The 27,758-nt window shown below is 41.2% G+C and overlaps 1 protein-coding gene across 3 annotated transcripts in view; it reads left to right on the top strand.

The window, feature by feature from the left end:
• ZFAND6 (zinc finger AN1-type containing 6) overlaps positions 1–27,758 on the top strand; it is a 37,413-nt gene that overhangs the window by 4,874 nt on the left and 4,781 nt on the right. For 2 of the 3 annotated variants that reach the window (XM_069867278.1, XM_069867277.1), the window contains 3 exons: positions 21,224–21,393; positions 22,613–22,724; positions 24,871–24,971. In XM_069867278.1, the coding sequence (XP_069723379.1) occupies positions 21,243–21,393; positions 22,613–22,724; positions 24,871–24,971 (364 nt within the window). In that variant the 5' untranslated portion in view covers positions 21,224–21,242. Of the gene's footprint in view, positions 1–1,665; positions 1,765–21,223; positions 21,394–22,612; positions 22,725–24,870; positions 24,972–27,758 lie in introns of those variants that run through there. The other variant, XM_069867276.1, reaches the window with a different exon arrangement.

Genomic DNA, 27,758 nt, shown 5'->3' with positions numbered 1-27,758 from the left:
TTGCTGTACTGCATTGTGCAAGGCAGTGAATTCGGGTGTACTGGTTAAAGGGTGGCTCTTTCAGCTTGTATTTTAGGTTCTGTAGGTGAAATGATGTAAGTCTTGTTAATTCTGTTCTTGTATCTTTTTATCTTTTCATTCTTATTAAGTTACATGTATATGAAGTGCTGCTTTTCAATCTTGTTTGGATTTACGGTGTGATAGATTGCTTTAAAATAGAAGGTAATACAAAACATGAGATTTGACTCTTTTGAAGGAATTGGAAGTCTTTCCTGAAGGTGTTTCTTATGCTCTTTTTGGTGTATGTATCTCAACTGAAGGGAGAACTTGGCTGTAAATATTTCCCTGCCTTTAGATGGTATTTGCAGTAAAACACTGTGTTAAACTGTCTTGGACTTGATTAATTTGCATTGGCAACGTTAAAACAAACACCAGTTTTGTGATGTAGGCAGTAGGGGAGGGCTGGAGGAAAGGTGGCAAGAACCAGAAACAAGGGAGTTTCCTCCTTTTTTTTTTTTTTCTTTTTTTCTTTCCTCATCCCCCTGCACCATACAAACCGAACCCAAACACGCTTACGTGTTGACACGTGCTGTGTCTTCCTCTAGCTTAATATGTTTAGACCCTGGAGGTGTTTAAGGCACGGGTGGATGAGGCGCTGAGGGGCACGGTTTGGTGTTTGATAGGAATGGTTGGACTCGATGATCCGGTGGGTCTCTTCCAACCTGGTGATTCTGTGAGGACATTTTCATGGGTTTAGTGTACAGGTCAGCCTCGTTAACCAGCGAGTTTTGTGCAATGATGATGATCCTTTGTGGGTGCAGGAGGGCACACTCACTGTCTGGCTCTTCCCCGTGTTGTCTGTTTGGAATGGGGCAAGGTTTTTCTCAAACGAGCTGTCATACCTGCAGTTGTTTAATATTTCTTAAGCCTTGTTTTGTTTTTACACTTCTTGAGCGTGTGCCAGGCTCTCCCCACATCCCCGTGTGGGGCGCAGGGCACCAACACTTTCCGTGTGCGCGGCGGGTCTGGGCTGGGGGGGAAGCTGCGCCCCGGTTGTCACAACGGGAATAGAACCTTGCAAATCCCTTCAGCCGAGCGAAGCCTGAATAAGCACAAAAAGTTTCTGGCGGGAGCCGTGGTACCGTGCGAGATGGAGAGAGTCACTTCCTGCCCAGCTGCTCTTCTGCTGACTCACGCTTTAAACTGGGAGAAGTCTTCGCAACCGGCGACCCGGCGCGTTTCCAGCCGGGGTCACCCGCTCATACCCCGCGCCTGCCTTCCCGGGGCATCTCCGGTCGCTCTGGGAGCGCCTGGGCTGGGGCCCCGCGTCTAATTTTATCCCGTTAGCTGCGCCGCGGCGGGGGGAGCAGCCGCGCCGGGTGGGACCGGAGCCTCCGGCCCCGCTGCCCTCGCTGGGGCAGCCTCGGGGCGGCGCTTGGCCGGGAGGAGGCGGCTCGTCCCTGTCCCTTTAAGAACCAGCGGGTTCTACCCAGCCCAGCCTAACCTGCTACCGAGGAAAAGTTCTTTAAATAATGGATACGCCGCTCGGCCAATGGGAGCGCGGAGCCTGGCCGGGGAGGCGGGGCTTGTCTCGTCTCGGCCAATGGGAGCGCGGAGCCTGGCCTGGTGGGCGGGGCTTAGCCCGGCTCAGCCAATGAGCGCGGGGGGGGCGGGGCTCCGCGCCCAGGCTCGGCTGCGCCGAAGCGGCTCCAAGTGAAGTTAATCTGGGGTGAAGCAAACAGAAAAATTGTGGAGATTTCGTCGGTAGGAATTTTGCGGTTCTAATCGCGTCGCGGGGCGTTATTTCGGCCCCCGGGGCGGTGCAGCGCACGTGCGTGGGGCGTTTGGTCATTGTTTCGCTTCCTAATGGTGGCAGAACATTAACATTTATGCAGGGAAGCAGAACAAAAGGCTCTTTAGGCAGGAAATAAGGTGCTGAGAGGCTCAAACTTGACCGAGTTTCTTTTGTCATCTGTTGGCTCGCGCCGGTTTGCCTGTTGTGGAAGGATCGAGTCGTTCCACCTTATCTCCTGGAGAAACGTTAATTCTAAAATAGCGAGGATTATGCTGCTGGTTTGGAGTTACACAATGTTACAGGAAGAGAGCTCGATTTTAACTCTTAACTTCTCTGATTCGGATGGGATTTGAGCTAACTAATTATGACAGCTGCTGTGGGCTTATTCAGTGATAGCGTTTGCTCCAAGTCATTTGTCTTAAATTGTCTTTTGTTGTATCGCTGGAGGCGGCTGGGCTGTTGTCTGTGTCTTCGTTCTTGATGAGATCAACGTCTCGCAGGTCTTCAGCGTTTAGAACAAAGATCTGTAAAAAATACGTATAGCATTGCAATTTTTCCCTTATTTTTTAATCAGTTTTGCAGAATACCTGGGTCTGACAGAGCTCCGATTACAAACGCAGGCAGGAAAATTAACTGTTATTGCCCTGTGTTGCCGCCACTACCCTTCAAGCCCCCCTAAAAAGGGGAGGGAGATTTTTCTTCTTTGGAATTGGTCAGAATCTCTTTTGAATCCTGCGTTGCCCGATGATAGCAGATGTTTTCACTGAGGGCGGATTATTTTCGGTTTCTCTTCCAGGTTTATCACATATGGTATTTTCAGTGACACTTTCCGCATCTGAAAGGTCCTCAGGAACAGGAAAAGTACGATTTGCCATGGGTGCCATGGGATGGGGTGAGAGGGAGGAGAGCAGGAAGTGGCGAGTCAGGAAGCAGGGGATCTGATGAGAATGAAGACTTTCTTTTATTGTCATCCTTCCTCTGTCTCTGACAAGTAAGTCAGATGAGGCCGCATTCAGAACGGGGAATGTATTTTCTTACTTCCCTAAATATTTCCTGGTATTTTTAAAGACTCTCGTGTCCGTATACAGCTGCTTCTGGGAATTCGAAAGAAATACTTGCGGCCCTGGTACTTGTTGAGTCTGAGGAGTTGGATGGGATTTCTGTGATTAGTCAAGATGATACAAGAATGGATGTGAAAATTGAGCAATCTTCCGCATGACAGTGGAAAGCAATTGCTTAGACCTTTACTGAAAGTAAACAAGTGTGGTTATTGAAGTATACCTTGTTCTTTCGGTTGTACATTGAGCCATTTTGTTTTCTACCAAAATGCTGAGGATGGATTACTTATTTATATATATGTCATTGTCTTGACACGCTGGCGTCTTGCCATGCTCCAGTGGCTTATAGGTCTGAATTACTAATTCATGCCTGCTAGCTGTTTTTTATCTGTTCGTAGTATTTTTAAACCCTGGGAATACTGCTTTAGAATGAGCAGTGACTGTATATGTTCTTCCAGCTGAAAGGTGGGCCAGATCATCTGTATCGGGGAGATACTTAAGACTGGGATGTATAAGTGTTTAAATACCTGGACTTTGATTAATTTCTGAACTTAAAAGTGATATTAGGTGTAGGCTGAGTGGCTGGGTCAGAAGTGAGGGCAAGAAGAATAGTATAGTTTGCTGTAAATTCTTTAAATTTATATTATGAGTGTGTGTATTGCACTTCCTTAAACAAAAGGAAGTGAAGTTAAGTATGTGTGTGCTGTTAAACACTACATTTAGCCAAAAGCTGGTTTTGCTTAGGACAGGAAAAAAGCTGAATACATGAGGCAACTTGGGTATATACTGCTCGGTGACTGAGTAGCCGTTCTTCTCGGGTCTCCTCTGCCCCCCAACTAACTTAGGAAAGATTTATTATCTGGGACCAATTTCCCTGATTTATTCAACACACAAGTGAAACGCTCGATTCTCTCACCACATGTATACAATTCTAATGCAGGCTGTTTGTAGAAAGCAAATCTGCCCTAAAGGATAAACACACCACTTTGCTGGCACAGCTGTACAACTTCTGTATTCAGGCTACAGCAAATGTTTCTTGCCTGCATTCAAAGCCATTGCTGGCAGGACCCGTGTTGTCCCCGCATGGCAATTGGTTGTTCCAGCATTTCTTGTTCATAAAACCTTCTCTTGCACACACTCCATCTGCAGATCTTAAACATTGTGAATATGTTGTGTGCTGTGGGATTTATGTGTCTGCTTCTTGTGCCAGGATGGAACATACATTTCTGTGAATAAGAGATTCTTAAAGCGATTGTAAACCTGTGTACAAAACGCAGGACCAAATTTCATTTCAGCTCTATGAGACAAAGGGAATCTGTGCTCTGCAATCCACCAGCTGCTGGTGGTGCTTCCAGTGTCATGAAGTGGGTGGCCTACGGTGTGCTGGGGTGGTAACCCTGCGCTCTCGTTTTGTTCAATACTACTTAGAGAGGGCAGTGTGTCTCCCGTGGGATAATCTTTGTAAAATGTGCCTGGAGCCATTGGAAGGGCAGGCGTCCATCCCGCAACGGTGACCTGGGCTTCAGATCCCTGCTTGTTGAGTGCCCTGTGCGTCACGCAGGGGCCTCCTGCCGCTTTTCCAGCAGCGTGGATCTTGTGAGAACTGGAGGCGAAGTCAGCTGGACTAGCTTAAATTGTTTCCAATTAGTGGCTCGAGCCAACCCAACTGGCTCTTTTCCCCTCCTCTTCTTCCTCCTGTTCCCCAAGTGGTTAAGTGATCATTTCTACTAATTGCTGTGTGCCCAAGGCAGAAGGGAGAGAGGGAGAGGAATAATGTTGACCTAGAGAGTTCCAGCTATATATATAAAAACGAGGGACATCTCCCCCATAGTTTTAGGCTCAGGGTTAGGCCTGTAACTGGTTTCCTTGCAGTTTCCAGGAAGGACAAGGTGAAGGAGTGAGCTCAGGAGCTGCTGATCATCAGCTGGTGGGACTTGATAATCCTGGAGGTCTTTTCCAACCTTGTGATTCTGTGATCACAGCTGGGCTGTTGCAGGGGAAAGATTGGAGCTGGAGGGCCAGCCCTCTCCTCCAGATACAGGGACTCCTCACAGAGCTACTTGGCCTCCTGTGGTGTGGAGCTCAGTCTGGGTGGGGCGGATGATCTGACTGGTGATGTTGACGCTGTAAAAGGTTTTGTGAAAATAAGCAGTTAATTACACATGGCCTACAAAGGAATATAAATAGCTTGGACCTGTTCTTGCTTTAAAATCTGTGTAACAGAGGCATGAAACGTTTGGGGTTTTTAAACCTGCTTATTTTTTTTTTTTTTACCTTTAGAAATATCAGGAACATTAAGTCCTTCCCTGTTCTTGTTCAGTGTCTCAGATGTGTCATAAGCCTTTAATTGAAGGGGTGGGGTGATATATTTTTAACAGATCCCTTCTTCCAACTGTGTTTATAGGGCTTTTCAGCTAAATAGAGATTAGCAAAAACAAAGCTTTGATTGTGCAAAAATAATTTCTCCTCGATCAAGTTGTCGATTTTTTTGTTCGTTGCCCAGTTGTGGACAGGAACTGATTTTTTTTTTTACATTTGAAAAGTAACTTTTTTTGGCTATTAAATTATTCATTAAGAGTTAAATGAGTTAAATCCTAACTTGATCCATCTTCTGCTCCATTTAGATAACTAAAGACAATCTTTTGAGTTTTACTTAGATAAATGAATGATCATGTTTGAGTATTTCCTAAAAATAGCTCCTTTTTAAGCAGCAGTTTTATTAAATGCACAGCTTTTGCTTTAACTTAATGGTTCAGCAATCGTGCAGAGGCTGAAAGCATCTCCACACTGAAGACCACCACTACTTGGTCATTCTGCCCTGTCATGATGTATTTGTATCATAGGACTCTAACCTTCAGGATATGGTATTTGTCAGGCTGAAACATAATAATCCTGTGTCTGGAGAACTAAACTATAAACAGTGTGGCTGACTTGGCAGGCCCTGGCAACCACCTGAACAGTTTTACTAGCCCGGGGTTTAAGACGGCACAGTACTGGTGTGTGCTGTGATTCATGATGCTAATGCATTTTTATCAGTGTGAAGGATTAGGGTAACAAATATAAACTTAATAATCAAACTGGAGTGGGAGTTCACTAGCAGTATTTTTGATGGACAGAAGTGAGGTGCTTTCAGCTTGTTTAAATATTTTGCATTGGATGTGGATTTTTTAAATAAGGACTGAAGTTTCACCATTAGCTTGAACATGTCAGGATGTTGGAGAGTTTTCCTATGTTTGCCATTGAATATAACTGGGCTGATAAAAGCAGAATATTGCATGGGGAAGGCAGATATTTTCCAGTTAAGGTTTTAAATTACATTTGGAGGTGAGAGGCAAGAGAGAAGCACTGATTCTGCTCTATACCAAAGTGGACATATTCACACTTTTTTATGGAAAAAGGCCTTTTGAGTTAGACTGTCAGAAGAAAACTTTTAAGGAGTTGTTGATTGTGCTGGTTTTGAGGATGGTGTGGCAGAGGAGATATCAGACTGCAAGGAAGGATAAAATTGTTTCTCTATTACCCTATGTATGAATTTAAGAAGTTTTTCTAAAATTGTATATAAAATAGAGGCCTTAATGCAATGGAGTGTTATGTAGCAGAATGTTTTCTGTGCAACAGAATGACCTTGCTTTGGAATCTGCACCATTATCCAGGTAGGGGCAAAATGAGTAGTTGTGTTTTGTGTTAAATGTTTGGAGATTGTTCTTCGTGCGTAGTTCTTTCAGAATCAGGTAAGAAGCTTACAAGGTAACTTTGGTTACTGTTCACCAGACTTGTGTTGGGTTTATGCTATCCAAATATCATGCTAGTATGATGTACTGTTGCATACTGGTGTTAAGTCCTTGAATAAAGTGATTTTGTAGGTATTAATTAGGATTAGTTATGAAACAGGTGCTATTGACTGGCTGAAAAGTAACTAGAAAAGCGATTATTTCAGTGTTTCATGATATCAAAAACGTTCAATTACTAACTTGTAAAAAAGAAAAAAAAAAAAGTGGTAATATGGAAGGACTCACCTGGAACATGTTTTAGGGAAAAGACTTTAGAATTGCTCAATAGGATTGTTCTGAATATCTGTGTATTTTCATGGGGTTTGTTTAGAGCATCCTGGGAGACGAGGAAAGCAGCGTGAGTAACAATAGGTCAAGGTAAGTGTATTATTAGTTACACAACAAACGCATTGTCAGCTGAGTATGACAAACTAGGGGCTGAGGCTAGTGCTGAGATCAAGGAGTATTTGATTTGTTGTGGACTGGACTGGGAGCCGTCCATGGATTTTTTTCCTTCCTAATAGGTCTGGTCAAACTTGACTTAATACTTTGATTGCGATATAGAACTCCTGTGCATAGCAATGGGTAATCAGGTGGCTTAAACTTACTTGGAACGCCGCCACAAAAATATATCTAATTTCACTCCTGGGTCACTTAATAGTTTGTGTTGCCTTCTTGCATTTGCTTTTCTCTAACTCGGTGTCTGTGGAAAGTTTGACTGTTACCTATGGCTTCTTACTGCAAGAACTAGCTTGTTGTTTTGCGAAGTCATAATGTGACTGTGACCCATGGTCTTAAGTTTATACCTAGTCATTCTGTATATAAATAAATCCCTGATTAGTTGCTACCTACTTATCCTCCTATCTTCTACCTCACATCCCCCACTGCACAATCAGAATGCTTGAAATATCAGTCTGCAGGTCCTTGCTGCAGCTCTGACACCTTAATAATTTCTTAGACTGTCAAGGCCTGAGATGAAAAATTTATTGAAACTTCTTTGTATGGCCTGATAGCTCTATCTGGTGAACTTAAGCAAGGTGTCCTTTACAGTGGAAAACAAATGTGTGCTGCTGGGTTTACTTAAGCAGCATCAAGTTGTTAAATTGGGAAAGTTAAAGCCCAGGGTTATTTGTTAAAATTGGTGATTATTTTTTTTTTTAAAGGTAAGGGATACAAATATTCTTCAGCAGTAGTATGGAAGTTTTTTGTCTTCACAAAGGGAGTGTGAGACAAGATTTCTGGGAGACAGCGTTAGGGCTTCTGTTTTTTGAGCCATAAGAAGGATGTGGTGCTTATGGAATTAGTGTAATGCAGCAGCTGAAGCTGTGGTGCCTGTGAACGCATCTTCAGGCCAAGTAGAAGTGCGTTGGACTTGCTGATCTCCCTCTTCTTTCTGAACTTACGCCATGATACATGGAAATATATTGTGCTGTTTTTCCATTATTTCCTGATAGAAGCTCTGTTGGCCAATGTTTGTGAATGGAAGGGAATGAGCATTGTGATAGAAAGCCACACCTTGCTGACATTTGAGGTCCAGTATCTTGTGAACAGGTTTTGTTCCCTCTTCCTTTATTCTAAAGAGTGATATAGGATTTAATATGCTAAGCAAAATAATTAGAGAGAGATCTGGCTTGCATTTCCTATGTTTGTCTAATTCTCTTTTATGTCGTAAGTTTTCTTTTCTCTAGAAAGTGCTGTTACTTTTGTCATTTGTCATCTGTTCTCTGGCAGAATACAATCACTATGGCAGAATATAAAAAGAGGAGTCAGATGTACTTAAAGAGTTATTGTTCAAAATGCTTCTAAAATGCAAATTTCTGTTTATGTGGCTTGAGGAAAAAGGGGAAATCCCATGGCAGTACTTAACAGCTTAGCCCCTTTTGGATACAAGTCCCTCCTTTAAAGCCATTTATGGCTGTATTTTTCTGTGTCGAATTGTAGAAGAACTCTGTACAAAGGTACCATCGTAATAAATGGGGAGACAGTGGCATCCAGCCATGCTATTTTAAGGCTATTGTGCTCTTAACTTGCTGATCTAAGTGTTCTGGATAGCAAGGGGGGGAGATGTTGTACTAGAAATGCAGACTCACATAGCTGAATGTTGTCTGAAAACAGAATGAATAGTAAGCTTGGTTATCAGAAAGACAGTTGTACCTGGAGTATTAGTAGGTAAAAAGGGTGCCCTGGTAATTAAAGGACAATGTTTGCGATGCAGACTTCTACTTAAAAGCTGTCAGCTCTGGCTTTTTTGTCAGTTGGGAAACTGAAATACATGCAGTATGTTCTGTATGGGCTTAGGAAAGAAATGTAAAAAAAACCCCTATTTTCTGTTCCATGATGGCAGTGGGAAAGATGCCAGTTGTCCTCAATCAAGTTTCTTCCAATAGTTTTCAAGCTTTTCCTAAACAGTGTAACAACCTTGCCATCTGAGCAAGTGGTGTAGTTTTGGAAACCTTCAGGAAGGAGAGATTGCCTTATGCTCTGCATATTCCTGATAATTTCTTAGTGTCAGATTAATAGTTAAGGGGCTATCTTGGACAGTTAAGACTGACACAGGGCAACTCTTCCATAGTTTTCACTCTGAACTCTTGGTGGTGTGTGCAGCTCGTGTTATGAGTGAGACGATGCCTTCGAGTTCGCTTCTGGTACTAACTAGATAGTTTCACCTTCCTCCTGCAGTAGAAGTTCTGGCACAGAACTGTAGAGCTACACCAGAAAGCAGATACAGGAACCAATACCAGCTTTTGAAGAATGAAGTCATCAAGGTAGATAGTTCCTGGCCCAGAAACAGTGTAGCAGAAGTATCTAAAGCCCCAGGTTACCTGTACTGTGAAACCATTGCGTTGGTTTCATGTAAATATTGACTGTATGTGTCTTGGTTGCACTTGGATGTTTACACGTTGCTGTGTTTCAGGCAGTGTAAGGTGAATGTTAAGAGGAAACTGAGAGAAGATAAAAACTTAATTTTGCAACCAGTGAGTTGGTATATTCGTATCTTCAGTGAAGCTTGACAGTATATTGAGTGATGGATGAGTATCGGTTGCTCCGGTGGCTGCTGATCAGCTGTATAGTATTTTCCTATGCTTTGTACAGGGTGATATATTTCAATATTTAGACATCCAGTAACTTTTTTGGGAACATGTAAACCGACTTTCTTGGTGACTGAAATAATAATTAAGGAAAAAAGATCCACAACAACAAAAAAACCCTAGAATAGCATTAGGGTTAAAATAAAGTAGCACCTTTGAGTTCCCTGGCTAAATTTAAGTGCATTGCAAAAGATGAGGAATGCAGCTTTGCCACAGGGCACATCATACTTATACCTCTTTTGCTGAAAACTTGTCCCTAAATACCCTCTTTGTTTGGTCAGACTGGAGCTTTAGGTTGAGTTTGCCATCAAACCACAGTAAGGGTGTTGTATAATTTTGAACACTTAAATTAGACATAGTGCATAATTCTAAATAGAGCAGCACATCATGCACGATAATCACAATGTTCTTGGAAGTTAAGTTGAATTCAAGATGCCCTGGCCAGAAATGACGATGTTGATGATGATAGTTTTATTAGCAGCTGGGAACCCTAATACTACAGCAGGACTTCTCTTAACATTAGGCCCATGGTAGAACTGTAGCATTATAAGCTAATTAAAATTCTACATAGTGCTGTTTACAAAAACAAATTAAAATGTGTTTTGTGCTTACTGTCAGTTCTCAACAACAGGTGTTTTGCTAACAAGAAGCTGTCTATTTTGGGAACTCCTGTTAAAGCGCTTTTTATCTCTTCTGGGTTTGATATGCTTAAAATAAGTGAAACATGCTGTATTGAGAGAAGATTACTTATTCACTGAAGCTCAAAGGAAGCGATTACTGAATCTGTATTCTTTCAGTAATTATATGGGTAATCTTATAAGTATTAGAATACTTCTTAGATTATTATTCATCAGTATGTAAAGCCAAACCTGTTTCAATATACAGCATCAAAGTTTATGGAGTTGCCCTCTTTTTGTGTCCCTTAAACTTTGGTCTGATATCTTAGAGGAACTTAGAGAATTTTAGAATCTCCTGATTCTAATTTTACACAACCTCTGATTTCTGAAATGACTGACTTCAATGTCTGATGGCAAAGAGAGCAGAAAGTTGCTTTGTCTTGTCTGTTTCATTGTAGCTTTCTTATTATAGAGTGTTTTAAAAGAAGACATTTCTGTAATTTGACAGATTTCAAGTGCACTCTAAATTCATAGGGTTGTGCTGGAAATACAGAGAGCAACTTGAGGGTTCCTGCAGTCTTTGGCTTGGGCACCTTAATGCTGAAGTACAGCTATGAGGTAGCACAAACTCTAGAGAAAGGAGGAGGGCTCCTCAAGCAGTACCTGCAGCTCAGCACTGGTTCAACTACACATGATGGAAACTGTGGTTTGAGCAAATTGACGTAGCAGACTCCTGACAAGTAATTACTGAGGTGGTTTGAATTTTCTAATGGGTGTAACTCCTCAATTTTTATTCCTCTTAAGTGGAGACGCCAGAGCGAGTACTGCCTAGAAGTATTTTCTGTCACAAGTGTAACTTCATGCGAGGTTTCTGTGGCAGTCTTGTTATAGGCAGCAGTCTTTTGAGAATGGACCTGCTAAGCCTGTCTCTAGCCTTAAATCTTGGGTGATCTGGATAGGTTAAACTGAGCAAGTACAACCTCACATTTTGAGAGAAAAACGCCTTGGTCTCTCCTCTGGCTTTTGTATGGACAGACAGCACTTTGGATAGGACAGCATGACCAGTGAGGCAGTTAACCGTTGTCTTCTCTGCGTTCCTCAGATATGCCTCTTAGACACCATGATTCTTCCACAGGTACCAGTACAAAATCAGCTTCTTGAAACATGTGACACGCTCTTTTTCTCACGTACACTTTTCTTGGTCTGTAATTCGCTCAAAATTATCTTTACTTTGTACAGAATGGCTATTGTTACTGTGTTGCTCTTGGTGCCTTTAATGTGTAACTGGTGATCTTTATTGAAGGTCCCTGTTGTGTCTCGCTGTAAACAGCTGTGTCCAGCTCCAAGGGGTATTTGCTGTTTTTGCTCTGAACCCAAGAGTGACTTCTGTTGTGTGTGGGTTTGGTTTTGTTTTGTTTTCCACTTGCATTCAGGTTGACCTCTCCAGAAAGGTGGCTTTGTCATCTTAGATTTTCTGATAGTCATTGCTGAAGAGACAGAAACCGAGAATGTGCTAGTGGTGCTCTTTCTGAAAGCATCTATACGCTTACCTGGGCCTGAGCTTCCTGGGTTAGCTGGGGTTGCCTACTGATGTGTTGTGCTGCTGGAGAATAGGAAGTAAATAAGAGGCTGTTAAGTTGTCTGAGAAAAAAAATGACATTTCTTTGACTTTCTCAAAGTTTGGATACTAGGCAAGGGCCTAGTCATGCTGCAGTGTTAGTCTTGAACAACTAAGTAGTCCAAGTGGGTAACAACAGTGATAATCCTTGGCATCTTGAGTTATATTTTGCTACTTCAGGGTGAAATTGAAGTGCATGATAAATAGGAGGAAAATTCTTGAAGGCTTTCTACAGAGTGCTGTAGACTTTTAGGTGTCGCAGTAGCTACCAGGTGCTCCAGCATAGTTTTCATCCCTGTGAAAACCTCACCATCATGTAGTGGAAGCCAGTAGCTCTATGTGGCACTTTTCTGGAATTCCAACACTTTCATGAAACTCCTTTTGTATGTACTCTGCCTCTTTGAATGCCCACATAAACAAAATGTGGTGGTTCCTCCTAGTCAATAAAATGTACCTGTTACATCGCTTGTTATTTTGTAGAATTTATCTACAGTAGAGTAGTGGAATGGAATTGCCCTTTGATTTGATTTGATAACTACACTAAAAAGCTTAGAAACTGAATAAGAAACATTTGCTTATAGTTCTGATTTGTATTTGTAGACTTTAAGTGGTCACTGCAAGTAATGTGATGGATTTGCATGAGGTGAATGAGAGTTTCTGGAGTACTCTGTTTTACAGCAGTTAATCTTTGGTGCTATTAATCCGTGCTTTGCGAAGGTTGAGTGTGGCCACAAGTAGTAATTACAGTTTCAAAGTAACATCTATTAATAGTGTGTGCAGACAAGCATAGAAAGCTGAATCCTTATTATCAGTGATCTTCCTGATACCAGTGTAGAATCTGTGCGTCTTTGTTCTGCCTAGTAAGAGTGACGAGGTTGTAGTGAAATGTTCTCTTGTTCCCTGTATAACCGTGAGTACAAGAGCAGACAGCTGTAGTTAGCAATATAGATGCTGTAACACTAGAGGCTTTGTCTATACCAGGTGTTCCTGGGTTGTATAATGATGTGACATTGGTAGTATGATATTCTGGCTCAGTTCGGTTATGAAAGTTGCTGATGTACCTTCCCTTTCTAAGACCTGAGCTCTCTCTTTTCTGTTCATCTGCCAGTTCTGAGATTGCACTTTAATGCTTGTGGCTCTCTTCCTCCCCTCGGTGTGACCCTGTACAGGGAATGTAGCCTTCTCGAGGGTCCAGGTTTTTTTTATATTTTAGTTCTTGTACTGAAGGATTTACTTGCTGACTACTTAGAGTAACTCCTTCTGACTTCTTGTAAAGTTTCTGCTAAGGGTGTCTAATAAATGCTTGATTTTAGCCTAAAATAAGTCTATGCATGAAACAAAAATAAAAAACTGTTCAACAAGAATGGACTGAAATGTAAGCAGATATTGGATGTCTTGTCAAGGGAGTTGAGAGAATATCTTACGTAAGTCTTTGGTCACTAGTTTGAATACTATGTTTTCAATATTAAATCATAAATTCTGCTTCAGCAGTTTGAATTGCTACTGAAAGCTGTATGTAATTGTGAGCAGGAAGAAAACTGGAGGCCTACCAAAATGAAGTGAAGGCTTTAAAATGCATGGATTCTCTTGGTGCTGAGGAAATTGGATAACTCCTGTGTTTTGAAAAATGCAGCAGCTGTGTGTTCTGCTGCTACAGGAACAGAGAGGTCACTGCCCTTATAGATCTGCTTGCATAGTTGGTCTTTAACTATATTCACTTTTTTAACTCAAAGCATTCTGATGAAACTGTGTCAGAGTGTAACTACACATGTAGCTATGGGGGCAAATCTGAACCAGCTGTGGTGTTTTCACCGGGGTGAGCTGTAGATGAAATGACAGGTCTGACTGCAACCAGCAAGCTGTGCTGAACTATAATGACTGAGGCCCCTATTCAAATCTGCAAGTTCTTCTTGGCTCCAGAGCAAGTTGCTGGGACATGGTAATGCCTTAAGGCAGCTAGAAGTGACTGCTCAATGAATGTAAATTGGGGGCCTTTTGGGAGAGAGCAGTGGAATAAAATAGAAAACAGGACAGTTTTGTAACTTGCTGTTAATTTCTGAGTCTAGTGCTTTATACCCTGAGTAGTGTCCTGCTTCTCCACTGGAGAGCAGCTGTAGCTCTGTAAATTCTACTGTGAAGCTGTATCCTTGAATGTAGTTGCTCCTTTGGTAACTTCTACAAGATTCAACAGAGCTCTTGTCTTAGGCCTTTATTTACCAGTTGTTTTGATAAGCCTGCAGAGGAATGCATTTCCTATTCACTGTTGGGTTTTTTTTACTAACATGACTTTTCATATGGCAATATAAATGGTATCAGATAACCGTACCAGTACATGCTGTAAAATTAAATGTATTTTTGTCTTCACAGCCTCGTATCTTGCTTTTATTTGAGCATGGGCTAAGGCTTTATGTTTTTAAGCAGCACAAATTACAATTTTTTCAATTTTTCCTCCTTGCTTCATTAGCGTGGGGGGGAAATGACCATTTGTACCGGTGCTGAACTGCTTTGTTATAAAGACAGATATAATAGAGGAGGGAATATTTTAATCACTTGATAAAAACTGGATGCATCCTTTGAGGAGAGTGTCAGCTGAAGTCCCTTAGTGTGATCTTTGGCAGTCAAGAGAGTAGCTTACACTAAATGCTCTGCTTTCTCTTTCAGAAGCATTTTCAAAGCTGGCATCGGTGCGGTTCCAACTGTGTCTGGTTTGGTACTGCAGCTCAAGCAGGATGCTCTTTGGGTGGTCTCTTCAATGTTCACATTTGGGAGGGATCCTTCTCATATGAGTCATGAATTTTAGGAGTGTTTGCAGAACACAAGTCTGTACTTCAGCTGGTGTAGTGGTTGTGAGGTTCTGCTCACTTTTCCTACCACACTTTGAAGTATGAGGACAACCAGAATTCAAGAGACCCTTTTTTGGAGAAGACAGATGAAGAGAAAGCTGGCTTTTGTGGGGAATTTTTTTTTTTTCTTTGAGAGAGGAGAAAAAGAGAGATTATTCCTAAACCTTGTGCATTTAATCGTGTTAAATGCCATTCTCTCTGATCTTACTGATTAACATTTGAAGCCCTATAAATTTAGGGTATCATTTATTTGAAAATAGTAGCCTATAATCATTTAATTAAAAGGGTTAGAAGGAGAGGGGAAAAAAATCCCAAACACAGTGCTTGCTCTGGGGGGAAGGGATGTACAGAAGTATTTTGTCACTTGTTTTGCAGAGTATTGGAAGAGGAGGCATTCTTCCCTGAGAACCTGATGTCTGAAAGACTTACCCTGCTTTAGCGTTTCCAAAGCTTCACCTCCATATACATTTTGTAGCCAGTAATGTCCTTTATATGATTTATTGTGGCTATTGCTTGGTACAGAGAATAATTTACTCTTTGAAGATGTACACTGGTGAAGGGGGAATAGTAAGACCTGTAGCAGCAGCAATAAGCAGGCCTTATAGATGCATGAAGTTGTCTCTGTAACAGGAGTCACAGGAATGGGTAGATTTAAAGCATCAAATTTGTAGGAAAAGGACTTAGCCTGCAGAGCTGTGTGCCACAGTACATATTTTTGAATTGAGAAGAAAATTATCAGAGGTAATTTTGTCTTAAGCACAGAATTTTTAGCTAATAAAAGGGCCGTTTATTCCATATTCTTCAACAAAGTGGGTGTTCTGGGCTTGCATGTTGATGGGGGAGAATGTTTAAGGCCGTGGCCTTCCCTCCGGTGTCCTGCCTTCTCATTAGCGCTAGTACAACTGGTTATACAACTACACTGTGAAGCAAAGCAGGGAACATGCTTAAAATACTGTAAAGAGTTTGGTTGTTTTCTTTAAGATGAATACAATTCAGAGTTAACAGGATGACCCTATGAATGTTGTGTGAGCGCAGCTTGGAGGGGGAGAGGCAGAACCTAGATATATTTCCAGCATCTTTACGAGCTGTGTTTGTTTTGTGACACTTCAGACCAAGTGGGACATGTATGTAGGGGTGTTGTTCCCGAGACCTTACTGTCGCTTCGAGTCTTTACTAAAGTCAAGCTAGGAGACCAGTTTTGAAACTATCAGATAGAGTATATACTCTTGGGATGCGTTTTACAGTAGACTTGTCACCTATTTTTAGCCTTGTTGCTTCCTTTGCACTCTGTCAGTGCTCTAGACTTGGTCTTCTGTCAGATCAGCAAGCTTTCCAGTCCACCAAAATAAATATTCTTGTTTTTTCCATTAGATGGATGAGCTGAGCTGCCTTGAGAAAGGGGCAGGGGCATGCAGCAGGGGTGGGAGCTGCAGGAGCAAGCTCACCCCTTTCATAGTGCTTTTAAGGGTGCAGTTTCAGTGACAGCCCACTATTACTGGCTCATGTGATGGTTGGGCTGGGCGATACTGTGGATCTTCCTGCATGAGGAATTGTGGACAGTTTTGAAACAAAAATAAACTGAAGCTGAGCCAAGAACTGGAGTGAGGAGAGGTCTCCTGTCCCCCCACTCCCCCCTCAAACGTTATTCAGTGCTCTGTTGCTGTTCATGTTTGCTGAGATGGGGACAGTCAAGCTGCTCTGCTTGCAGCTGGTTGACTCTTGCCTGCTGGAGTGGTGAAGAAGAAAAGTCCCTAAGGCACAGTGCTGCGTCATCTTGGCTTCTGCCCTCATGCAGTAGTGGATGTGTACAGGAGAGGCGTGTCTGAAGCACAGCAGCCTGAACTGCCAGCACTTGGATCTCTGTTCCTTTACAGTTTCAATGCTCTGTTTTTGGCCAGTGGTTGTCCTAATGTTTTAAGGCTGCTGGGCTGCTGAAACAAGTGGTTTGAAAAGTGTCTTCAGCTAGACCCACCCTGTCGTGCCTAAACTGCAGTCATGACAAACGCAAGCTTGGGAACCAGTCAGTGTTAAAACTAATTGGCAAAAGATAGAGTGATTGGTTTTCGAAGTTTGATCTCTTCTTTGATTCATTTTGATGCACGAGGGCGCTGAGGTGATGGGGGAAAGCATGGGAAGAAGGAGTGGGAAGCCAAGGAGAAGGAGCTTCTTATAGTGGTTTTGCATTCTGTGGCCATAGTGTTCAGATAGATCAGTTCACCCATCACATCTAGGAGCTTACAGGCTGATAAAAGAGGTGGTCTTGTGTGTTGTCCCTCCTGGTCACATGTCATCACTCACATCAGTTCCAGAGTTTTTCCTCTGTGTGTAGTGCTTTTTTCTTTTTGTTTTTATTTTCTGTGTGAGCTGATTGAGCTCACTGAAGTGTCAGAAATCTTTCTGTGGTGGTGATGGCCTGTTTTTCTGGTGTTCAGGGAACAAATTGAGTCAGTGAGGGTCCAGCCGCACCCTGGAGCTGGTGTGGGGAGTGTGGGTGATTGCCCCTCCTGAACACAACAAGCTGTTGTATCGGCTCAACTTCCTTCTCATTTGACTTCATAACATTGCATCAGTTTGATCTTATCTCTTCTCCATTTTATTCCCCAAGTAATAGCAGCCAGTGAAGGATCTTCCGTTTCCTGTGGCTTTTATTAAAACTCTCCAGAAGAATCCCTGGCACTTCCCCTTGGAGATTTAAGTGCTCTGGAGCTTCATGCCAGTGGCTTGTGCTTTGGTTGGTAGCAGCATCCACTGGTTAATGAACCCGGGAACTGGCTTAGCTGGAACTCAGTCCAGCTTTTCTTGTTTTTCGTCTGGGCATCTTTGTACCTTTCACAATTTGTTTGTTGAATTGGAGCAGACTTTTTTTTTACATCCACCTTTAGAAACTGTTGTGTTGCGATTGCATTAGCACCTGGTCCCTTCAGCAACAGTTGTGTTGGGGAGTAAGAACATTAAGAGCAACTGGTGCTGTTATTGTGTTCCTGTGTGCTGCTTGAGGCAACTATTGAACACAAAGGCAGTCATGGCAGATTTTGAAAGTTAGTATGGTAGGATTCTTTTAATGTGCTGCTGTCTAAAATCAAAAGGATTAGTATTTGTATTGTGACATTGAATCTCTATTAGCCCTTGAAATATTTTGTCCAAGTGTTTAAGTAGTCTTTCGATCTTAAACATTCTGTGCTAAGAGTGACTTGCATGAGGTTTCATCTTTAAATTAGTTTGAGTTACCAAAGCATAGAAAACTCATGTTCATTTACTCTCTGCTGAAATGGCTTTGCTAGATGTTGGGCCCAGCATAAGAATTGAATTCCCACATATGCTACTTGCAGCCTCATTCTAAAGGGCTGTCTGGAGAAAGGCAGGAATCAAAGTACTCTTTCAGCTGTGAGTACAGTACTTCAGCAGAATCAAATTTAGCTGTCATTTGAGGTCAATGGGGGCTTTGTATGTCAAAAGCAAATGCTTCTGTCTTGGGGTGGGGGAGTGCAGTCAAACAGCTGAAATAAGCTTAATTGCAGGTTGGAGCTGAATAAGATACTATCAGAGGCTTTTTTTCTTCTCTAGTTGCCTATATGCCTTCCTTGTCTTATCTTGAATGCTTTTTCATCTTTATAGTAGAGTACCTTTCTGCTGTAAGCAGAAGACTTGACTGTCATTTCTGTGTTGCTCTTAGCTTTGCGACTCAGAGGTTTGCTTGTGAGGTATCAATTTCATATGCTGTGGGGAAATAAAAACAAAATGCAGTGCGTGTGGTTGTGAGGAGATTTGTCTGAAAACAAAATAATAGGAAAATTGTTTCTATTTGGCTTCAAATGTGTCTTACGTAAAAGGAAATCTTTTCACCCTGGTGTACTTGTTACTGTGACTTAATCTAGTTTTATAACTTGGCAATTGATGAATGTTCAGATATCTTGAAGCTCCTTCTCCTCTGGATTTTCTTTGCATCACTTTTGAAATACATACTGATGTAGCTTGAAAGATTGACTTTTTTCTGTAATATTGCTTATCTTTCATTTGACTAGGAGGAATTAAAATGATCCATGCTTCAGCCTAAGTTTTAATCAGGATGTATAAAATGGTAGACCTAAGTTTATCTCTAAGGAAATAACTAATAGTTAGTTTCTTAATGAAAAGCTTTTTTTCAAAACTGATACGTCAAAGAACAAGAATATATGGGGGGGGCAGGCAGGGGGAATGGGAAATTAATTTTAACTCAGGGTGAAAAATGTCAATATTGATTTAAAAGTTAAACCATTTGAAAATAGTTAGGAGGCTCAGAAAACACTTAACAATTTTAATTTGTTGTAATTTTCTTGTGTGGCAAATTTCTACTGATGTTTACAAGCCAGAGATAAAATGTACAAATTTTACAGTGTTTATGAAAACTAAATCCAAGGATGTTATATATAGGGCAACGCTGTGCCCATTTTTAAAAAGGGCAGAAAAGACGACCTGGGGAACTACCGACCTGTCAGCCTCACCTCTGTGCCTGGGAAAATCATGGAACAGACCCTCCTGGAAGCTCTGCTAAAGCATGTGGAGGACAGGGAGGGGATTAATAGCAGCCAGCACGGGTTCATCAGGGACAAATCCTGTGTGACCAACTTAGTGGCTTTCTATGATGGGGTAATCGCAGCAGTGGACACGGGTAAACTGATGGATGTGATCTATCTAGACTTCTGTAAAGCCTTTGACACGATCCCCCACAAAATCCTTCTCTCTAATTTGGAGAGATATGGATTTGTTGGGTGGACAGTACGGTGGATAAGAAACTGGTTGGATGATTGTATTCAAAGAGTAGTGGTCAATGACTCGAAGTCCAGATGGAGATCTGTGACAAACAGTGTCCCTCAGGTGTCCATACTGAGACCGGTGCTGTTTAGTATCTTCATCAATGATATAGACAGTGAGATTGAGTGCACCCTCAGCGAGTCTGCAGATAACACCAAGCTGAGTGGTGTAGTTGTCACACTGGAGGGACGGGATGTCATCCAGAGGGATCTGGCAGACTGGAGAAGGTGGCCTGTGTGAACCTCGTGAGGTTCAACAAGGCCAAGTGCCAGGTCCTACGCCTGGGTCAGGGCAATCCCTGTTTTCAGTACACGATGGGGGATGATGTGATTGAGAGCTGCCCAGCAGAGAAGGACTTGGGAGTGCTGGTTGATGAGAAGTTCAACATGAGCCCGCAGGGTGCGCTCACAGCCCAGAAGGCCAACCGTATCCTGGGACACATCGAAAGAAGAGTGGTCAGCAGGTCGAGGGAGGTGATTCTGCCCCTCTGTTCCTCTCTTGTGAGACCTCATCTGGAGTGTGGTATACAGTTCTGGAATCTTCAACCTAAGAAGGAGATGGAGCTGTTGAAATGGGTCCAGAGGAGGCTACAAAGATGATCTGAGGGCTGGAGGACCTTCCCTATGAGGACAGGCTGGGAGAGTTGAGGTTGTTCAGCCTGGAGAAGAGAAGGCTGTGGGGAGAATTTATAGTGACCTTCCAGTACCTGAAGGGGCCACAAGAAAGGGGAGGAACTGTTTACAAAGGCCTGCAGTTATAGAAGTAAGGGGAATGGGTATAAACTGGAGAAGGGCAGATTTAGACTAGACATTGGGAAGAATTTTTTCACCATGAGAGTAGTGAGGCACTGGCAGAGGTTGCCCAGGGAAGCTGTGGCTGCCCCATCCCTGGAGGTGTTCAAGGCCAGGTTGGATGGACCTTGGGCAGCCTGGTCTGGTGGGAGGTGTCCCTGCCCGTGGCAGGGGGGTGGAACTGGATGATCTTTAAGGTCCCTTCCAACCCAAGCTATTCTATGATTCTGTATGAGTTGCCTTGATATTTAGTATATTTTCACACAATTGGTATAGAAGAGGTATGTGTACCTAGTCTAATATTTCTGACTGAAAGAATGATTTTCTTTTTGCATGTGAAAAATCCTGATACAGGGTTTGTGGGAAGTACTTGTGTTGTCCTTCACTAATGATGTGTTGACTATTAGTGACTTGCATATTCATTGATAATTATAATGCAGTAAGTAAGCATGTTACCATGCCTGTCTTTGATTTTATAGTTCTCATCCACACTGTCTGGGTTCATGAGGAATTCAGCTTAAGTGCCTAGTTTCCCTTAACTTACTGCCAGAAGCAGTGATACCTAGAATATTTTCTAAAATTACTTTTCTTTGTGTGCTATGTATTGACCATGAAATGGTGGGGCTGGAAGGGTCTGTACGCACGGGTGATGCAAAGCATGCATATGGCTGTATTTTTGTTACTGGACAGACTTTATAGACTTTTAGGAAAGGGCATTGGGTTACCCACAAGGCATCTTTTCTAGAAGCTCTTTTTGCTGAGCTATAGGAAACTCCAGTTTTTCAAATGTTGACTGTGAAAGAAGGGTTTCCTCAAGCCTCTAAGTACTGGGTTGTCTGTTTCAATTTCAGGTTTACAGAAGAAGGGAAAATGGCTCAAGAAACTAACCGTAGCCAAGTGCCTATGCTTTGTTCCACTGGTTGCGGATTTTATGGAAACCCTCGTACAAATGGCATGTGTTCAGTGTGCTACAAAGAACATCTTCAAAGGCAGAACAGTAATGGTAGAATTAGCCCTCCTGGTAAGTAATACCAATGTATGCCTGTTTGAACGACTCAGAATGAGACAGTAAACAGCACCTTGCCTCCTGATCATGTCCAGGTATTAAAAGTGTAGGAGCGTTAGTGCAAACCGTTTTATTCAAGGATCTTACTTAATGGAATGAACCTGTATGAAAAGCTTATAATATAACTGTGCTGTGATTAATCTGCTTAGAAGTAGACTCTTGCTAATACCTTTTTGTATTAATCTGAGTGTTTTAGTGCGGAAAAAATCCTATACCAATGTATTTTCCCTGAAATTGCTGATAGTAGAGAGAACCTTTAGCTTGGGAAATGTTTGTGAAAAACAATTAAAATACAGGTATTTAATTACTGCAGCCTGATGCTGATGTATTAACCCATAGACATGTTTAAAAATAGTTTCTCCTGAATTCAGACAGAGATATTTTTGTTCTTTTGACTCAGTGCCTCCCATACTGTGGCCTTTTCCACAAAGCAGATTCCCATTGAAATAAGTGCTGTCTTTCAACATTCACTCTCAAGAAGAAGCTAGAGGGCTCTTCCCCTTTTAAATTAGTTAGAGGCCTCAGACAGAGGAATCCTTTCTCTTCTGTTCACCCGGATGTTTTCAACTTCAGCATGTTCTGCTGGAGGAAGGAGAGTTAGGAAGTGCTTCCATGAAGCATCTATAATGTCTCTTCTGGCTTGGCTTGAGACTGACAGCAAGGCATCTCGTGGTGCACCCTTAAAGACTTCCTTCCTTGACTTAATATTAACTTGGCTTTTAAAATTGAAGCAATAGCGTCCATTGAAATCTAGGGATCTTGGGTTCTACAGCTTCGTAGTGGATCCTAAGTTGGCTCTAAGATGCCACAGTACTGTTTATCACAGATCCATCTTGGTTATTTTAATGAAAAAACAAGCTTATGTCAGAGCCCTGCACTTTATGCTGAGAAAGCTGTTTGTATGTGCTTTAATTAGCAGAAAATAGTAACTTATTTTAAAGCTTCAGCTTCAAAATTTTGTGCTATGTAACTTCTAGGGGCCTGGGGCTGGAACATGATCAAAATATGGCCAAATGTAATTACTTTTTGTAAAATCATGTTTCATTATGATACTGGCTGAGATTCAATTACTTTCCTGGCTTGTGTCATGGGGGTCAAAGAATAGTTGCATTGTATAACTTTTGTAATCCCAGGAAGTGCTGTTACAAATTTTACAGTAGTGTTTTCCTTCCAGAAACTTCTGTCAGTAGTATAACTGAGTCCTTACCAGTTCAGTGCACAGAAGGCAGCACCGAGGAAACTCAGTCAACTTTAGATTCTACATCGACTCCATCTATGCAACCAAGGTAAGCTGTTCCTCTCTTATTCTGTGTTTTTGTGTAAAAATTGTATCAAGTTGATCAAACGAAGTGTACTGATACTTCAGAATTAAATGCTAGGACCTGGATTAGGAAAACAGGTTTTAACTGCTAACTTCAAAGCATAGAACCTTAGAGTAAATAGTAGCTGATCTGTTGGCTACATTTTGTATTCAAATGAAAATTCATCTTTATAACTTAGCTTCAAATAGGAAAGCTGCCAGCTTCATGCTGTTCTACAGAGATTTGTCTGGCTAGTCTTCTGATTCCACAACATGCAGTTGGTATTACACTGACCAAAGAAGAGCTCTTTCCATCTTAGAAATTTGAGGGTTTTGTAAAATGGCAGAAAGCTGATGACTAGAGCTCTCATAAATAAATGCATGATAACATGTTATTGCCTCACAAAACTGGCACGTACTAGAACGGGGGAAAGAGATCTGAATCTTAGTACAAGTTGTGCTACTGAACTGATTCCTTATTAAACAAGTCATTTCCAACTGGATTATTCAAAGAGACATAATGTCCTCTTGTAAATCACTCAGACTTACTAAGTGCTCTCCATTTGTAAAAGCTAAATATTTGTTCGTACTTAGTGGCCGCATTTCGGTGTCGCATGACACAACCAACAGCAATTTAAGTGCTTTGGAAATTTTTTGAGTGAAAAATGTTAGTGTGTTATACTATGGAAGCTAACTTGGAGTAATATACGTTCTGGCTGTCCTTTAAAAATCAGAACATAGTAAAACACCAGACAAGGGCGATTTCATCAGTTACTGTTGACTGATTCTGTTCAGACTGTTTTCTGCTCCTTAGCTTTTTATAGGAGGTGTTATCTCATGCTTGGATCCTGCATATGAACTGAATGCTGGGTGCCATTGCTTGGTGCTATATTTAGTCTTTCCATTCTGGGATTTCTTATTGGGGTAGAAAATAGATATTTTACCCTGGTACAACTCTTCTGGTATGTTAAAAAACATAAAATAAAAATCATCCAGGTCAATGCACAGAGGTGAACCGGTTACAGTGCCTTGGGTTATCCTCACAGAACTTCTGTAATACCATGAAAGAGGAAAAAATATACCTCTTTCATCACTAATTTCATTGCTGATTACAGAAGAACTGAGTAGATGGTTGCTTTTGGACTTGCACTTCAAAAAAAATCAATGTAATTTGATCTCTTTTCCAAAATAAAAGCAGAGATTCAACTTCAGTCTCTGGTGATACCTCAGAGTAATGATACTCTGAGAAAGGTCTAGTAAATTGACAGTGCCCTTTGGTACCACACCTGCGGTTCAAGACCTACATGCAATTATTGGCAACTAAAATTGCAGCTCAAATGCTCTGGTTGTGTCATGGACTGCTGGTAGGGCTTTGCTGGTTCATGGTCTGCTGGATAATCCCATTTCTTGGATTCAGAGTATATCTCTAAGTGGAAAGGAAGAAACAAATTGGGCAAATGGGGTAATGTTTCCTCTTGGTGGGACTTTCAGCTCTGTCTGGTCCATTGTAGAGCTGCTGGATGCACAGTTTGACTGCAGGTGACCACTGGTATCGATTCTCTCTCCCATAACTGTCCAGGGTATTCAACTGTGAGTTTTCAGCTGTTATGGGATTTTAGCAGTATGGCCAACAATTTGGGAAGCTTGGCCAGCACCACTTTACACTGTGAAAATCTAAGGGGTTTATTACTATCTATGATGCTTTATTACTGGAAACATTGACATGCTGCAATTTTCTTGTTCATATCACTAGAACACCAAAAGTAGCTCCTCTACAATTATCCTGCTGACTTATGTTATAAAAATCCTTGCATATTGAATATTGCATTGTCGCTTCTGTGTGGATGGATGATATTGCCAAACTACCCAAAAATACTTTTCCCTTTTTATTGTTGAACTGGTATACTGCATTCAATATGAATGCAAAAAAAAAGTTTAACTTTTTCATCAATTCAGGTTGTCCAGTATTCTTAGGCATTGACATTCTTAAATGGTTACAGAAATAGCTTCAGAATGAGAAGCTTTGGCATACTCTTTCATCAATACATTCTGTAATTAATTTCCTTCAGGAATGTTCTATGGAACACAGACATGCCTCATAAAAATTATAACTTTTTTTTCTGCCCTCCCAGCCCTGTGTCAAGTCAGTCACTTTTAACAGAATCTGTAGCATCATCCCAACCGGATAGTACAGCTGTGGACAAAACAGTACCTGAGACAGAAGATTTGCAAGGTTGGTGCCTGGTTTTCAAAGACTGAGCTTATGAATAATGTTTATAAAACTTTGGCTGTTCTTAATATACTCCTGTTCAGGAAGATGGCTTATTATCAAATCAAATATTCTGTGAAATCAGAAGGCAAAGTAAGGATAAACTTTCTTTTCTTAAAAAGCAACTCTTGAATTGAAAATGTTTAACTGGCAGTTTCAGTATCTGCCATAACAAGTGTGTTAATTGGGGTTGGAAATGCATGTCCTATATTGATCTAATCTTCTCTCTTTATGCCACAGCTGTTACATGTAAGTAGAAGTTTGAGTATCTGTTACTTCTCAGAGTAGTCATTTGCAGCAAATATCACAGAAGTTTCAGCATGTTTCTGATAGAGGGTACTATGATACAGCTATAAGAACAGTGTTAGTATCTTGTATAAACATGAAACACCTATGAAAGAAGTCACCTATGAGCTGTAGTGGTGTGATATTTTGACCTACTGAAATTTACTTTATCAAATATAAAATTACCAAATCACAGACTCTGCTTGCTTGAAGGAAAATGGCTGATTCGGTAACTTTAACTGTACTGGCCTAAAATCCTTATTGCTGGTAAAATATAATTTTTTTTCCTCTTTGATTTTTTTTTTTTTTTTTTTTTACGTGCAGGCTTTTGCAGAGCTTAAAACTAAAGATTTTAATATTATTTCTTAGGAAAATGCAAAAATGCCAATAGTAAACAAAATTTGCTCAGACTTGTAAACCATAGGCATTATAAAAGGTATTAAAAGGTAAGTCAGTAAGTATTCTGCCTTTGCTTCTGCTGACACAGCTAAGGCTTTAGTGGGTAGAGTTATGTTCCTGTAAACTAGTCTTAACATAGGAATTTAGGTTTTCCACAGATATGACATGTAATTCCACTTAAAAAGGCTAAATAGAAGTTTTTTCGTGGTAATTCTGGTATGAAAGTTCTGCTTTTCAGATACTTTTCTGAACCTAAGCTCTCCTGTCTTGTAGGGTGGAATAGAAGAGTTGTTTTTCAGCTGCTGCTCTGAGTAAGGCCACCTCACATAAACTGTAGCTGCAAAACTCAAAAGGTTTTAATGGTAGAGCTATTTTGTACTAGCCTTTGATATGTCAATTATTAGGAATGTGTTTCCTCTTAAAAAGATACATTCTAGACATACCTTCTAATATCTGCTATTTTAGTTTGTTTTCTGGAGCTTGGAGCTCTTGTTGCTTCAGTCTTGACAGTGCACATAACGCATGCTCTTAGTGTCAGTCAGTGAGTCTGCTCTTACCCAGCCGGAGAGAAAAGCAAGTACAGAAAAGGCTTATGATTCTGAAGTTCTATATATTTACACGGCAGAGGTAGGTTTGCAAGCTCTATCGGAGTAATACGCATATGACTATACTTTCTTCCCTGTTGTGTGGTATCAAGAACCTGGGTTGTGCAGCATGCAATCCAGCTCCCATGCAGGTACATCCCTTTCTGGAAACCTCAGGAACACCTCAATCAGGCACACCAATACTGCGCTGCAGGTTTTTGCTGATATCAGTGTGGCAACTTCTATAAGCTAATCTTCTTACTACCCTGTCTTGTCTTTTTTTAATTTTTTTTTCTCCTTCTTCTTGCTAGTGTCGTGATTCTTTGTCTTCCATCCGGTGCCTGAATTAGTCTTTGGTTGCATATGCATCTTCCTCACTTGGCTTAGCTGTAAATTGAAACTCTAGTTTGCAGCACCTACTGTCTTTTCAGTGGGAGGCAGGGGAAGTGCTTTATTTTAAAATTATCTTTAATGCTTGTACCATGAGGTAACTTGGGCCAGTGAAAAGACTTTTCCCAGCCAGTTTTACGAGGAATGTTTCTCTTAACCGTTTGGATAAATCTATACTCCTTCTAATTCTTTTCTCTAAAGCTAATTCTCCCTATGAGAAGGTAAGGTAGATTTCTCTAAGGTAAGGTAGAGGCTTTGATTTCAGGGTGTATTTGCATTTTACAGTATGCATTTCAAGGATCCATCTATATCAATTGTTTAAAGTATTCAGTGTCTCCTGTGTCCTTTTCTTTGTACCATAGTGATTTCTAAACTAAGAACACGACCACTATGTAGCTGCAGTCTAAATTACAATCCCTATTTATAAATCACTGTGGCAGGGTCAGCCTCATTTTCTGACGAGTTGCTTCTGTGCTATCCCTTTACTGAAAATCGTAGGAAATGTGGTGTTTCCACTTTTAAAGTACTTTCTTTCCAGACTTACGCTTTCAAAGCAAAGCAGCATGTAATGGATGCTAAGTGGAGTTCATTGAATTGTTGTCACAATTATACATCCTAAAGCTTCTCCCCCTTGTCATTCAGAATTTGAATTTTAGGCTGCTGTCAAGAATGTAACAGAAAAGTGTGAATCAAAGTTATTTTATTGTTGTCTGGCTTTATAGCATTTAAAAAAGAAAAAAAAATCACAGAAATGTGGTAGCTGGTCCCAGGCTGACGAGCTTATAATGGTACGTCTGTTGATGTAGTGGGAGAAAAAAAGAAATTCTGCTTTAATAATTTCTTCAGTATTCATTCGGATAAAAATATTGCTTTGTTGGAATGTCTGTTCTGGAGCAAATTGTTCTATGCTTCTTGTAGAATAAGTTAGTCTATTGTATTTAGTCGAGGTCCCCTCACTTTGCTGCTTATCAAAACTTACTAGGCTACAATAACAGTGAATAAAAGATGAGGTGATTAGCTAAGCTTTCTTAGATTACTATTATTTTTTAAAGCAGACACATAAATGTGACCTGAGCTATGTGCACATGGTCCT

Source organism: Phaenicophaeus curvirostris, chromosome 12 (assembly GCF_032191515.1).
Source record: "Phaenicophaeus curvirostris isolate KB17595 chromosome 12, BPBGC_Pcur_1.0, whole genome shotgun sequence".
Classification (NCBI taxonomy): Eukaryota; Metazoa; Chordata; class Aves; order Cuculiformes; family Cuculidae; genus Phaenicophaeus; species Phaenicophaeus curvirostris.
Note: the sequence above shows the minus strand (reverse complement) of the source record. Positions and strands in the feature narration are given on the sequence as shown.